The 15,216-nt window shown below is 48.3% G+C and overlaps 1 protein-coding gene across 1 annotated transcript; it reads right to left on the bottom strand.

The window, feature by feature from the left end:
* Nucleotides 1-9,443: 9,443 nt before the first annotated feature.
* On the bottom strand, nt 9,444-14,651 carry LOC123043383 (prostaglandin E synthase 2). The gene is made up of 6 exons (XM_044465806.1): nt 14,274-14,651; nt 12,660-12,794; nt 12,453-12,528; nt 10,939-11,033; nt 10,000-10,167; nt 9,444-9,876 (listed from the first exon to the last, which is right to left on the bottom strand). The coding sequence occupies exons 1-6, from the start codon at nt 14,590-14,592 to the stop codon at nt 9,701-9,703; spliced, it is 969 nt and encodes a 322-aa protein (XP_044321741.1). The 5' UTR covers nt 14,593-14,651; the 3' UTR covers nt 9,444-9,700.
* Nucleotides 14,652-15,216: the final 565 nt, after the last annotated feature.

Consider the following 15,216-nt stretch of genomic DNA (forward strand, 5'->3'; position numbering starts at 1 on the left):
AAACACCCGTGGCCAGGCACGCCTCTGAGTTAACTTTAGACGAGGTTAATCAGACTGTCATTATTTGAAGACTGGCCAGACGAAGTGAAGATATGAGATGGCAAAATATACGTACAAAGCTACCGACGCACACCAGACAGAGTTCGGCCTGCAGTTTTCTTGTGCGCCACTCTGTCTCCGCCCCACGACGCTACGAAGCCGCAGCGCCCATCAGCTAGTCGCACTGATATTATTGTTATCTTGAACTAGGCTTAGACAAAGCGTCAACTTCTGAATCTAAATATTAAAATATGTGTAGTTGGTGAAGCAAACAAGGTCGACGCCAAGCTCATGAGATTGTCCACGAGTATACAGAGTTCTGTTCTGATTAGAAAATTAGGCCTCACCGAAATTTTGCGGGTTCACGACTTTTACAGGATCTGCTAGAGTTGCTTAAGTTTCGTTGTTTCAACCAGAGTAACGGCGACCTGCACAACTGCAGATGATGACCAGATAAGGTAACGAGGTGAGCCCCCCTTGGCCAAGAGTTATCTTAGCCAAAAGTTAATCATGCCATCAAGAAAATCAACCCCTCCAATTTAATTTCCAAACCTGTAAACCACGCTCGCGACCAGCAGAGAGCACGACGGCAGCTGGTGGCTGAATTTCGTGTTTTGACCATTTTATGAAAGTTAGTCCAGATTTGATTCTAGTTCATAAAAATTTCGGGATCTTATTCTTTTCTTATCATCAGAGTCTATGATGGTAGGGTATAAGGGCATCTCCAGCCGCGCCCCCAGGAAGGCCTCTCCAGGCGTTTTTTTCGCGCCGGCGCTGAAAAAACGGTCCAGTCGCGCCTCCAGGAACCCGATTTTCGCTGGCTTGGGCCGAAAACAGCGCCGGCGGACCCAGCCTGAACCCGGCGCGCTGGGGGGCGTCCGGGGGCGCCGGGCGAACTGTTTTGGCGCGAAAAAGCCGCGGGCCCGCCGCGTCAGCGACACGGCTCTCTTCTCGGCCCTTCGTCGTCCTCATCGCCTCGTTTCCCGCGGCGAATCAATGCCAAAGCTGCCGCGCTGCCGTGCCGGTCAGCCTGCACCATTGATGCCTCACGGGCGGCGCAGTGAAGACCAGACGACGCGCGTCCCTCGCCCTCCCTCGCCCGCCACGCGTACACACGGTGACACGTGCGCCTTGGCCTATATATGAAGCGCCCCGGCGCACTCGGTGACTCACACTCTCCCGCCGCCGTCGTTTCCTCCCTCTCCTCTCCTCTCTTTCGCCGTCCCCAGTTCACAGCCATGGCCGAGCGCTTCCCAGGCGACGGCGCGGCGGCGAACGGCTTCGGCCGCCGCCATCTTCACGAAGACGAGGCTCGCCTCCTTTACGAGGCCGAGTACCCGGTCCCGCCGGACATGCGGGTGCCTGGGACGTGGAGGATCAGCGCGGGCGGCGTGCCGGTGCCCCCGGTACCGACCGGCGCGGCACGGCGTGCGGAGATCGCACGCATCCGCTCGAACCTGCCGCGTGCGGCGAGGGAGGCGCCACGGTACGCCCCCGACAGCCCGCTCTGGGAACCGTACTTCCGCCGCCGTCAGGCCGAGCAGCTCGAGGCCACCAACAGCGTCGTGCCCTCCGGCAGGCTCAACGCCGCCGGCCGGCGTCTGTGGTGGGGCATGCCCGGGCGCACGTTGGAGGCTGTCCTCGAGCACATCGAGGGCGGCAACACGCAATGCCTGGAGTACCCCGCTCCCCCTTCCTTCTCACGCCGCCGGGGAAGCTCATGGACCCCGAGGCGCATGGAGACCGGGGGGTCCTCCTCCTCGTCCGGCGGCTCGCCCTGCCTCCGCCCTGTCAAGCCGGAGCCCCAGAACACGCCGTTCAGCGCGCGCACCCGCAGCTCCGGCGGCGCCAACGCCTCTCCACCAACCGGCCGCTTCGTCCTCGCCGAGCCCAAGCCGGAGCCCGTCCTCCCCGCGGAGTACGAGGAGATAGCCCGGCGTGGCTTCTCCGACGAGGACGCCATGCGGTGGGCGCGGGACAACTACCTCCGCGACGAGATGGTCCGGCGGCGCCGGGCCCTGGAGGAGATCGCCGCCCGCAAGCGTGGGCGCGAGGACGAGCACGGCGTCGTGGTCCTCGACAGCGACGACGACGACGCCCCCGGACCGTCCAACCCGCCGCGCCAACCGGGAGAGGGATACAGCAGGGACGGCGGAGGCGGCGGCGACGACGACGACGGTGATGACAACGACGGCGGTGACTACACGCGGTTCTACCGCCTCCTCGGCATGTAGAACCGCGTGGGCGGGCAGCGAGGGAGACGGCGGGCGGCGAGGGAGACGGCGGGGGTAGCCCGCGTAGTTTTTTTTCTTTTTTTGTAAAATATGTTTAAGTTTGAATGAACTCGCCGATGTTTGCGTTAAATTTGAGTCGTTTTTGCGCCGTGTTTGACTTTTTTGACTAACCGTGGGCACCGCGACTGGGGGGCATCACGCCCCCAGTGCGCTGTTTAGCGCCGGTGCGTCCCCAGGGGCGGTTTTTTGCCCCTCCTGGAGGGCTAACGGCTGGAGATGCCCTAATAGCCTACCGACAAGGTCTCATGGACGAAAATAATAATTAAGTTATTATAATGATGCATGATGCTAAGTTGTTATATGAGCATGATGAGTTATTATACATATCAGTGGGTGAAATGAACATGTCGAAAGTATTATTAATCCAAACTTGATCTAGTTTGGATTAATAGTACTTTTGATGTGCACCACATGTTGCCTCCACTTAAATCTAATCCACGTTCATTTCACCCACTGTTATATATAATAAGTAATCATGGTCATAAAATCATATGATGAAAGTACTGTATATAAAACTTATACAAATAAAGCGACAATAAGCTGCATTCTAAAAAATACAGGAAAATTTAGCAGTAGCGCTTTTCAAAAGAAACGCTACTGCTACTTACTATTATCAGTATCGCTTTCCCTACCAAGCGCTACTGCTAACTAGGTATAGCAATAGCGCTGGAAAACCAGCGCCACTGCTACCAGTTAGCTGTAGCGCCTTACTGGTAGCGCTTGTACAAGCGCTACTGATAGCTATAAAACAAGCGCTACTATACTAGGGTTATCCCTAGTAGTGAGAGGGTACCTGTCTATAGACTGGTCCTGGGTGGACGGCGCCGTCGTAAAAGGCGAGCGAGTGCGACAGTGCTAGTTGTGGAGGTTCGGCAATGCTCGTGTGCCGGTCGAAGAGATAACAGCGCCAGCGTCAGAGGAGTAGGGTGCAGATGCAAATCAAGGGGGGGAAGGGGCGGATTGAAAGAAAATGTGACCAAGAGGGGGGATTTAGTGGGTCAGGGGTGTCGGAGTCCTATGTGGCTGCAGTCCGGACTCCCACAAAAAGCCCCCCACAACTGGATGGCGGTCCGGACTCGTATGCGGGCGGTTTGATTGTCAGCGTTGGAGATGTCCTAATAATACTATTAATATACTATTAATAAAATTAAGAAACGAGAGGGTAATATCATGGTCTCTGCATGAGTGATGCACACAACCTTGATACAGAGCACTGAATTAATGATAAGCAAAGTGTTGAGCCTCAATCTGCTGTACAATAGCGCAGTGGCTTTACGGTTTTACTTTGCCTCCCCATCACGCAGCAGCAGCAGCAGCAGAGGGCACGACGACAACCGGCCGGGTCGACCGACATCCTTGTACAGAAACAAAGCGCAAAAGAACAAAGAGGCCCAAGGAAAGATGCAGACAGCACCTGCCGGCTGCCGCCCAGATCTACCCCCTACCTACACCTACACCTACACCACTGACAGACACGCACAAACACCCGTGGCCAGCCCAGCATCTGCAGAGGCGTGAGTTAATTTTAGGCGAGGTTAATGTTAATCATATTGTCACTATCTCAAAGACTGGCTAGACAAAGTGTCAAACTTCTCAATACGATATGAGATGGCAAATTATCCCAAGCTACCGACGCACACCGGGCCGAGTTCGACCTGCAGTTTTTTTGTGCGCCACTCCGTCTCCGCCACCACAATGCTACGAAGCCGCAGCTCTCATCAGCTAGTCGCACAGATATTAGTATTATCTTAATATAAACTTGGCTAGACAAAGTGCCAACTACTAAATCTAAACATTTGAAGTTGGTGGTGCAAACGTGGTCGACGCCAAGCTCATGAGATTGGCCAACAAGTTATACCGTGCTGCTCTGCAGTTTTTTTTTACTATATATATACTTGGAAAAAAAGAGCCTAATGACGTTGACGACTGCCGACCAAATCTCTACTCAGAATCACGGCCTACGCAATGCCAGCAACGGAGGTCGCCGTTCCGTTCCCTTCCTTGCCTTATCCTCGGTTGCTCCCGTCTCTTGGCACTGATTAAGAGTCAGCTCACTCTACTAAGTTTCAAAAAAAAAAAAAAGGAAAAACACTCTGTTGGGTCGTCAAATCGAAGTAAGATACTCCTATAAGATAACCAACCAGATGAGTCTTGCGTCGACAAGAGTCGGTGTCATCTCAGCCAAACGGTAATCATACCGTTAAGGAAATTAACTAGTCACGGTGGCAAGCTTCTAATCAAATACGATCTCATAGCGGGCACACACGCATCAACTGTTTCTCTACGCAATGCCACGTCTCTTGGGACGCACTGATTAAGACTCATCCCACCCAGTAATTTCAACCCCAGTAACGGCGACCTGCACAAATGCAGATCATGGCCGATAAGAGCATCTACAATCGGACCTCTCAAACCCGCCTCATATACCCGGACGTCGCTCGGTCACTGCTCGTTCACGATTTTTTTGATCCAGACGAGCCCCTCAAACGCCCGGGCTGACCGGCACCCCCTATATCCAACCCAAATATATGGCGGATATGTGGGCGCCCGCCACGTCGGACTGACGAAGGGGTCCCAGCCGGCAACGCCCTCAAACTCGACAGTCCGAAGCTCGTCTCCTCCGTCGGACAGGTAGCGCCGCATGGCGCAGCTCCAGCGGGCTGCGTAGTGCATTGCCCGACTATTTAGGCACCGAAACCCTATTATCCTTCCACATTTTCCTCCTCCTGTCCGCCGTCACCGCCACTTTCCACTCCACCCGTCCGCCTAGTGGCCATGCCCCCACGCCGCCGAGTGAGGAGCGAGCCCTTTCTAACGTCGGAGCGCCGGCTCGAGCTCCTTAAGCAGATCCGGGCTAGGCGTGAAGCCTGGATCGCCAGGGGCTACCTCCGGATGCAGTGGATCCAGAGAAGGAGGACGAGGTGGAGCACGAGGAGGAGGAGGAGGAGGAGAAGGAGGATGAGCTGGAGGATGAGGATGTGGGGGACGCTGGCGACGGGGATCTGCAGGCGGAGCAGCAGGCCATCCTCGATTCCCTCCGGTCGGAGCCAGCTGCAGAGGCAAGATGCCGTCGCCGGCACGAGATGGAGGCGCAAGAGGCCGCGGAGGAGGAGGAGATGTTCGCCTACATGGATGAGGTAGAGCAGGAGGAGTATGAGCCGGAGCCCTCCTACCCGCCCGTCCAACCGGCGCCCGACACCGTCGTCATGGACATCTCCGACGACGAAGAGTAGCTAGGGTAGTACTTCCTCCGTTTCAGTTTACAAGTCCTATGCGTATATCTAGGTTGTCAATTTTATCACCCTAATATAAACTATATAACACAAAATTATACCGTTTGAAAATAGAACATCTGAAGTTTATATTGGTATATTTTTTGTAATACAGTATATGATTTGTATTAGGTTTGCCAAATTAACGACCTAGGGGTATACGCCTGCCCTGTAAACTTAGAAAGAGGGAGTACGTAGATGTAGTACGTAGGATTTCTTTTGCATGCTTTGTATGAATCTAGAGGATGAAATATGAAAGAGCTAGGTGGGTGCAAAATGGCTAATTTGAAGCATGTCCGGGCATCCGAGAGGCCCGATCTGCAAAGTCCGGCTGTAGCCCCCCTTAGCCAAAAGCTCTCCTAGCCAAAAGTTAGTCATCTCATCAAGAAAATTAACTGCCCCAATTTCCAAACCTGTAATCATCCTAAAGCGGATAACTCATAGTATAAATATCTGCAAAGTGAGATGGATGGCAGACTGAGACTGGGCAACGTGTGACATGTCATTGTAGCACTGCTCTGCTCTTGGGTGGCTGTCATGCTTTCGGCGGGAAGGGAGGAAGATGCCAAACCCCGTTGGCTCGGCTCGTCGGGGAGAGCGGTCGGCCAGGCCAGGTAACATCGTACCACGCTCGCGGCCAGCCAGCAGAGAGCACGACGGCAGCTAGCTAGATGATGATCGGTCGACATCCATCCTTGTACAGAAAGAAAACGAAGCGCAAGAAAACAAAGAGCCTACTATGCATACATCCTGCCGACCACATCCACTACCTAGCTTGGCTGCTCCATTATCGGCCTACGTACACACCCTCGCCATGCCGAACGCCTCCGCTCCGCTCCGTTGCCCTCGCCCGCTCTCCGCCAAGTTAGGCGTGGAGGGAGCCACCTTGATTAACAATCTAAGGCCTCCTTTGTATAGAAAAACGGAAATGTTAACGCCCACACGTGTGGGCGTTTGCATCTCGTTCACACGCGTGGATCCGCGTCCGTTCGTGAGCGCACGAATCTTGGCATGATTCTAGTGCCACATACGACTAGCCTGGTGTGTGGGCATTCACTCGGTCGCCCACACGGTCGTTTTACCACACGGGAAGGGCTGGTGTGAGAGCGTTCAGCAGTTCGCCCACACGCCACTTTGCACGCACACACAAGGGTTAGTGTATGGACATTTGCCATCTCGCCCACACGCCCGTTTCCTCTCCCACACCCAAACTGCTAGTTGCCACGTGTTTTGTAGTGCACATGACAACTGTCCCTAGTGTGCTTTATAAGAAGGTGGCAACTCCTCTTATTTACCCGAGTTGCCATGTGTTTTCCAGGGTACACGGCAACTGCCTAGTGTGTACGTAAGCAGATGACAACTCTCTTTTACCGAGTTGCCATGTGTTTTTGCATTGTACATGGCAACTGCCCTAACGTGCACGTACATGGCAACTGCCCTAACGTGCACGTAAGCAGATGTCAACTCTTTCCTTTTACATGGCAACTGCCCTAGCATGCTTGTGAGCACATGGCAACTATCCTAGTGTTAGTATGTGGCAACTCCTAAAATTTTAAAATCATGGCGATTACATTAGACCAGACCATACATGACAACTGCAGTTGAGCAAACATGGCAATTGCAGTTGTCCGACATGGTAACCGTAGTTCGGTGACATGACAACTGCAGTTAAACGAACATGGACGAGGGTCTGGACCATGGCAACTGCGGGCGCGCGGTGACTGTCACGCGTGGCGTGCGGGACCAGGAGGTACGAGGCCTGACATACGGTCGTGTGGGCGTTATCAACTTCGCCCACACACACGCGTGCGAGAGAGATTGGGAGGGAAAAAATGTGTGGGCATTAGTTGTTTTGCCCACACGTAGGTGTGTGGGCTCTTCCTCGTATACACCACATAAAATGTATGGCGGACTCTCTAACGTCCACACGTGTGGCATTTATCGGCGTCTAAAAACGGAATAGGAAAGTCATAGAAAATGACATGACGTATCTCAAATCTTACGAGTAGGAATAGAAAAGGAGATGCCCTTTGATTCACATCATAAGATTATTTTTATTGGGTCTAGATTAATGTTTATTTTTCTATGAAATATAAAGAATAGGAAGAATTTCTCCATAGGAATAGGATTCCATTCCTATAAACCAAAGGGCTCTAAAGAAATTTTTTCTATAGAAATACTATCCTATGAATTCCTACAAGATTTCTTCAAACCAAAGAAGGCCTGAAGACTTGCCTCAGTAGGTGCTGATCCTACCAGATATATATGTCCGCTTGGCCAATAAAGTTCATTTTCTCTCTAGAATTAGGTATTCCCTCTATTCGAAAATATAGGTTGTACTCTTGGCCAATAAAGTTCATTTTCTATCTAGAATTAGGTACTCCCTCTATTCGAAAATATAGGTTGTACTCGTGTCAAACCGTGTATTAATTTTGACTTTTGGAAACTGAGCAACTACTAATATCTAAAGAGAGCCAACGTGTCAAAGCTTATAAATATCTTTTGGTGGATAAATATCCACGTCTTGCCAAAGCAAACGAGACAGAACCCCCCCCCCCCCCCCCAGGAAACTGTGGAGCACCTTTTCTTCACGTGCCCCTTTAGTCAGCGGTGCTGGCGTAAGGTTGGGATGTCATGGCCGGGGGGCACCAACAGATTAGCCCTTTTGCATGGGGGTAAAGATAGCTGGCATCGGCCCCTATTCATGGATGTTTTTTTGCTTGCTGCTTGGAGCCTATGGATGGAGAGAAACAACCAACATTTCAGGGGGATTCCACACTCCTTCGTGGCATGGCTAGCTAGATTCAAAAATCTCTTGGAGCTGGTGGCCCACAACTGTCCAGAGAAATCCATTCCTTTTCTCTCTGATTACATTGTAAATTTGGGGCTCTAGTCTTTGTTTTTGTAGCTTTACGGCCGGGGGGCCTAAAACCCATTGTAACACACATGTAACTGTTCTCTTGTGAGTAATACAAAAGTCAGTGGGAACATTGACCCTTCAAAAAAAAGCAAACAAGACCGACGGCGAGCTGAGATTTGGCACAACGTGCTGCATCGTACGTACTCACGTGCATTATTGTTTCGGTGGTTGCAGTTCCCTGTCATACATTAGGTATGTTGGAAAGATTATTGGCTCGTTGGGCGGTCCGCAAGCCACATACCTTACTGTCGAAGGCTCGCCGCCAACTCCCTATCGAGATTCAGAGGAACCTCTAAAGAGTTCGGTGCATATTCAGCTATTTCCGTATCTCACAAAAGAACGTGCATCTTCCACCTTTCCTCATCAATGGGCCAAATGATAAAACATGGGACTGCCCATACTGCAATCACCTTTGCATTTCAAAAAGAACAAAAACAAAACAGTCTGATTTTGTAAGCGGTTTCACAAATTCACTTGTTCCACCCTAACCACTAGCACTCATTGTAAAATCGATCCCAAAAGATGCAACATCACTTGTGACTATGCAAGCCGAGGCTCTAAACGAACAAAACAATTTGAACCTTGTTCCTACACGGCCTCATCAAATCAATTAGGCACTTGCCATCTATCTTCATTGTTCAACTCTTTGATGAAAAGATGAAAAAAAAACGAAAACCAAACAAACTCTGCCCTTCAATCTCTTGGATAGAAAGGGAGGGCAGAGGCCTTTGATGTGCCTTCCAGTCAAGAACATGGGCTTCACAATTACTAGCCAATATTTATCCCATGCCTTTCCTCGTTCATGGTGATCATCACTATCACATCCTTTTGCGTCTCATTTTAAGGAACAAACAGAGATAAAACCAGGAATTTCAATAGCTCACCCAACATTCAAAGGCAGGCACTGGGCGAGAGATGGATAGAAGCAGGAAATCTCATTTCTCCCTACTCCAAAACCAATCACTGCGTACACTCAAGCAGCAGCGTGAAGCATGTTCTCATGTCAAACCGTGTATTTAACTTCATATGTGCGGCAGCATTATTGCATACTACTAAAACCTTGGCAAAATTTGAATAACCTGATTGCCTAATGAAAGACACGCATTCCATTCGATTTCATCCATTTGAAATGAGGGCTTCAACGAGCAAAAAATTCTATTAGTGGTGGTTTTCTTCTACTCCTGGTACTGGCCCTCTGGGATTCTCGATGGTTCTCCGACTGCATCTTCCATCCGCTGGTACCACTCGCCGATTTGGGTATGCTCAACCATGTCTTTTCCAGATTGCAGGTATCTGATAGGTCTCAGGACACCAAACGCTGCAAGATCTGCCAAGTTAGGCTTGGAGCCACCTGGATCACAAAGACATTGAAAACGAAGTTAATGCAAAAGGACTACAATAAACTCGCTGTATTCTAGTTTCCCTGCAGGTTCTAAGATGCTTCTTTTATTTGGTTCAAGGATAAATAAGATACCAAGAAAATTTCTTCCGTTCAGGGCTTCCGTCCATGTGTTGGCAGCATCATACAACGAGGCGCGCTCATCAGTAATGTTGTATTTCTTCTTAAGCTTCTTGGCCACGAAGTACATTGCTGCAGCACCAGCATACTTCACAGCAAACCGCTCGGTGAAACTGAAGTTACCTGCATCAGAGTTTGGGTGGAGAAAGAAACATCGGTGAGGAAATCAGGAACAAGAGTAAATTTAAGTTTTCAACAAATCATGGTCTGCACATCAAACAGATGGATACAGAACACCACACCTTTACCCATTTCCCGTTTGTTTCTAACTATGAAATATAGTTACTTGGTCTATTATGGAAATGTTTCTCCCACATCGTAAAAAGGAAGGCCCATTAGGTATGGGTAAAGGGACAGCACTTCAGCATGTTACTAACCTGTCCTGCATTTAGGATTCATCACGGGAGAAATGGGTGTATGGAAACTGACTAGCCTGTATAGTTACGTGTGTAGGGTTCACGGAATCATAGTATTTGTGAATTTGTCTCATGTTTTGCGCAACTTACCTTCCACAAGTCTGGTTCACAAAATCACATTTTACAAGCATTGCAAAACAGACAACAAAATCCACTTATGGTAGTTGAATGATACGTAACAAAAAGGAACCAAAAGAACTCATGCAATACTGGCATTGTTTCATAGATCTGCTAAGAATAAGAAACAGGAAAGAGAACTGTAATACGACTATAAGCATATAATCACCTATTTATACAATTGCTTGATAATTTACATCGTTCTCTATGTAAACCTCAGTAAACAATGAGCACAAGTTCACAAAATATTAGAATTCTGAAGGATAGGAAATTTATTGGCGGTACAAAAAAAATCATATATTAAAAAGAAACAACATTATAGCAAGGCACAAGAAGAAAGATGAAAGTTCTAGAATTTTACCATGCTTTGCAATGTAGTCAAAAGATTCTAGAGCCTCTGAAGTCGTCCGGTATATATTGGGTGACAATACATGCACAAGGTGCTCATCAACCCACCTAGATCAAAGAAAGATGTAGAAAACTGTCATGCTCTAGTAAATAAGAGTATGTTGTAAGTATGTCAATAGTCAATACAATCCTAACTCCTTCCAGAAGTACTAAACTACGCCCTAATGCCAGCTGAACTGGCCATACTAGTCCTAACTAGCTTTGGAACATGGGTGTGACCTTGTGAGCAGTGTTACTTGCATATATTTTCAGAGAACATAAAAAGGTATCTGAAAATTTCAGAAGTGTAAATTTATTATTGTTTAACTCGATGAATAAAACTTACACCTGCCATTTCAGATATATAAGCCTAAATGATCTGCACAAAAGGATTGAGTACTCGTGAACTCCCAAGGGAAAAAGCACAAAGTTGGCCAAAGCTACATCTGCTAGAAGCCTAAAAGTAGTGATCACTAAAGTTTATCTAGTGTAGTTTTCAGGCCATGGACAACAATGCAGTAGGGATGAGCATCTGGTTTATTTAGTAAAGCTTACTCTGGTTTCTACTAAGTGCCCATAGAAATAGCAACAAACCAAAATAAAAGAGGAGACAATAAACTTAATAAGCAATTTATATAGTCGCAGTCATCAGTTTTTGGTTAAGCAACTAATTCAGAGCATCAAAATAGCAGTTCAGCTGCTTTCACAATCAGTGGAACAGTAGCAGAACATCAGCTCAGGCAGTATATCAGCAGCACAAACACAAAGGCCTAGTGAAGACACACCAGGGCGGAGGAGGTGGAGGAGCACCAGGGTCAAGGAGACGAATGGACGCCACTATGCTGGTGCATATATGTGCCAGAGCTAGGAAGGTAGACGAGCGCCTCCGTAAGGGCAGAGACAACAGAGCAACTAGGGCTAGATTCCTGCGAGTTAAGGTTGGTTTGGGAATGTGAATGTTATGGTGAGTCATGGGTTGGATTGGGCCTTAAGCCAGCGGTTCGGGATATGAGAGTTTGAGGTCAGCATTGTATGATTCACGGATGGGATTGGGCTTTATGATAGCAGCCTGCGAGATGATGCGCATAGCGATTTTCTTGTTTATAAGGACCTAATACTGCAAACTGAAAACAAAGAACTTCAATCTGTTAATTATGGTCTTTAGGACAACATCCATGGTAAAGTTCTTTGTTTCGTCAACTAACTTGCCAAGTAAAACACTGCAAATAAGTAAAATGGGTGTGTAGAAAGTACTTCAAATGGAAAGAAATATGGCAACTGCGACTCTAAAACATACTCCCGCGGTTCCAAATTACTCGTCGTGGTTTTAGTTCAAAATTACTCGTCGTGGTTTTAGTTCAAATTTGAACTAAAACCACGACGAGTAATTTGGAACGGAGGGAGTACAAGGCTAAAGAAAGGAAGCACCAGAGACAAATTAACATCGGACACATGGTTGCACACCAATCAATTAAAAAAAACACATACTTGCGCCATTTTGTTTCCTCTTCGTTAGTAACTTCATCATCAGGGCTGATCCTGTGCTGCAATATATTGATTATGTCTGCCAACAAGAGATAAACAAATGTTAAACACAAGAGTTTAGTGCATATGAACAGCATAACATGTTACTTGAAGCTGTAACAAAGTGAAGGACGTGAATTGCAAAAGGAAGTTGTGGGTAACAAGCGTAACCTGTAGAATCAACCAGATGTTCACCATCTACCGTCAATATCGGGACCTTCTTGTACTCAGACCACTTGATTTCCTTTTTGCTCAGTGGATTAACTTCCACAACTTTGTAGGGTATATCATGATAGTCTAGGAAAGCTAAACAAAGCCAATAAAAAACAGTTAAGACTCAAGGAGATTGTGCAGAACGCTGGCACAAGTATGTCAGAACAACCTACAGGTCTCTAGCAATCAACTTTGAATATTCTGAATTCTGAATCAACACCACTCCTTTGAAATATTAAAATAAAAATCATGCCCATTATAAAAATGCAATAACGAAATTAGTGCATCTAGTTTGCATGTGTACACCTGAGCTTACACAAAGCTCGCAACTTAGTTATCCAACTATATTTAACTAAACTTTATATGGTTTGCAAGTTTGTATAACCAATCCACACCAGCATAAAAATCTCGAAAGTATAAAACAATCTGCCTCAGCCCATTCATGAAACCATTTCAAAAATCCTATCTGAACAGCAGGGGACATTTTCTTGCTTAATATCAGTAGCTTTCGCATCAGACCTTTATAGTAGTAATTTCTTAACTGAAAGACTCTTTACCTAACTCAACTGATACTCTTTACAACAGAAAGCCAAACCCTAAGGGACAACATCAGCACCAAGCTGCTACATAAATAGGGCTGCAGCCTGGGCTTTGGCCGAACACATGAAAATACCATATGGGAGTGCTGTAGCCAAGGTTGGCAGGCCCACCATAGGGGAAGGAGAAAAGATGGTCTGTGTATAACGAGAAAGGGTTAAAAATGCATGTGCTTATAAAAGGTTGGCCACCTGACATTCCAATCTAGTCTCCAGCTAATAAATACAGGGATAAGACCTTATCCCTAACATACAAACAAAAAAACTGAGGATTTACAATTACAATAATCCTTAGTAATGCATAAATAGTGCAGATATCTCTGTATAAATTAGCTTTATGTAACCTCTTCTTGTACATATACAAACATCCCAAAAGATAGGAAGGTCTACTGCTTTCCCTCAAAAAAACTCTGTACTAGTTATGATGAATCAACAAAGATTCATATCCTTTTGCAGCTCTTTAGTAGTAGAAAGTTATTTCACAGCATAATGTTTGCATTGCTTGGGCGAATACAATATGATTTCAGATAAGCACAACTAATGGTCTCAAACAAGCATAATTGATGATTTCAAACAAGAATAACACAATACTGATTGATCTTGAACCATGCCAATAGACACAGGAATGGTACCACCAGGTCAGAAAGCATTCTACATTTAACAATTATAAAGCAATACAAGCAGAGATTAAAAAGTCTACAGGTGCTAAGCCATAGATTTCCCCAACAGCCCTTTAGTCTCTAGCAGGAGCAGAAATGATGTGTTGACAAGCTCTGATTACAGTCTAATTTGATCCAATGAGAACAAATTCTTCTAACCCACATACAAATCTAACCTAACACACTACAAAATCGTACTCTAGATTTGAAGGCCATGCCAACTCTGACTGAATCTGTCAGCGCAACGGGATCTCGCCATTTTCCAGAGAGCCGAGGCGCGAATCGAAAAATGCTACTAGATGGGAGGGCAATCTCACCTCTGACCTTGTTGCAGAAGGGGCACGCCTGGTACTGGTAGAGCACGACGTTCCGGGGCAGCAGATCCGTGGGCAGCCGCTCCTTGGCCTGCACCTCGGCCACCGCCACCGTGGCGAACGTCAGGGAGAAGGAGACCGCGCCGGCGATCCCGGCCCGGGACGACGGCCCCGGGCAGGGCGTCGGCGCAGGCGGCGGCGGCGGCGCGTTGCCCCAGCGGCCGGCCGCGGCGGGGGCGGCCGCGGCGGCGTGGAGCGCGCGCGAGGAGAGGAGGGACGAGCGGGGGGCGAGCAGGGTCCGCGCCGCGCGGAGGGAGCTCATCGTGGCCCTGGGGTTTCGCCGGAGGGGCGGCCGCCTCGTCGGCGTCGGGGGAGGGGTGGGGTGGGGTGGGGGGTGGGCTTCGCGTCGCGGCCTGGATGGAGCTGGAAGATGCCTAAAACCCTGGGTTTAAAATTACAATTTAATCCCCAATTGAGGAAATGTTCTACTCCTTTGGTCCTTGAGGTGTACTGAAATTACGTTGCGGCACTGGGTCTGTATGGGAATGGAGAGGAGCAAGGGGACAGGTGCGAATGGTATGATTCTGAGGGGTCTCTGCGCTCTTTTCCTCTGTAACAGCGGGTTCTTCTTGCGGGAGAAGAAAGAGAGGGCGTGAATGTAATCGACGGGATAATGGAAAGGAAATCTGGCTGACATGTGGGCCTGTGGTGTCGGCATGGCCCACTTGTCAGCTGGAACAGTTGAGTGTGCGTGCTGTGTTAAAAGGCTCTGGAGAATGGGGACTCGAGTGGCCACCACCGGCTGAACGTGACAACGGGCGCACGGCCGACTTTGGAACACATAGCTTTGGCGAGCACCACGATTTTCCCTCACCGTTTTATTACCACCAACAATTTTGCTTGCGATTTTTATCGATGTGTCCTTTGATCAAACGTTATCGCGTCC

The sequence above is a fragment of the Triticum aestivum genome, chromosome 2B (genome assembly GCF_018294505.1).
Source record: "Triticum aestivum cultivar Chinese Spring chromosome 2B, IWGSC CS RefSeq v2.1, whole genome shotgun sequence".
Classification (NCBI taxonomy): Eukaryota; Viridiplantae; Streptophyta; class Magnoliopsida; order Poales; family Poaceae; genus Triticum; species Triticum aestivum.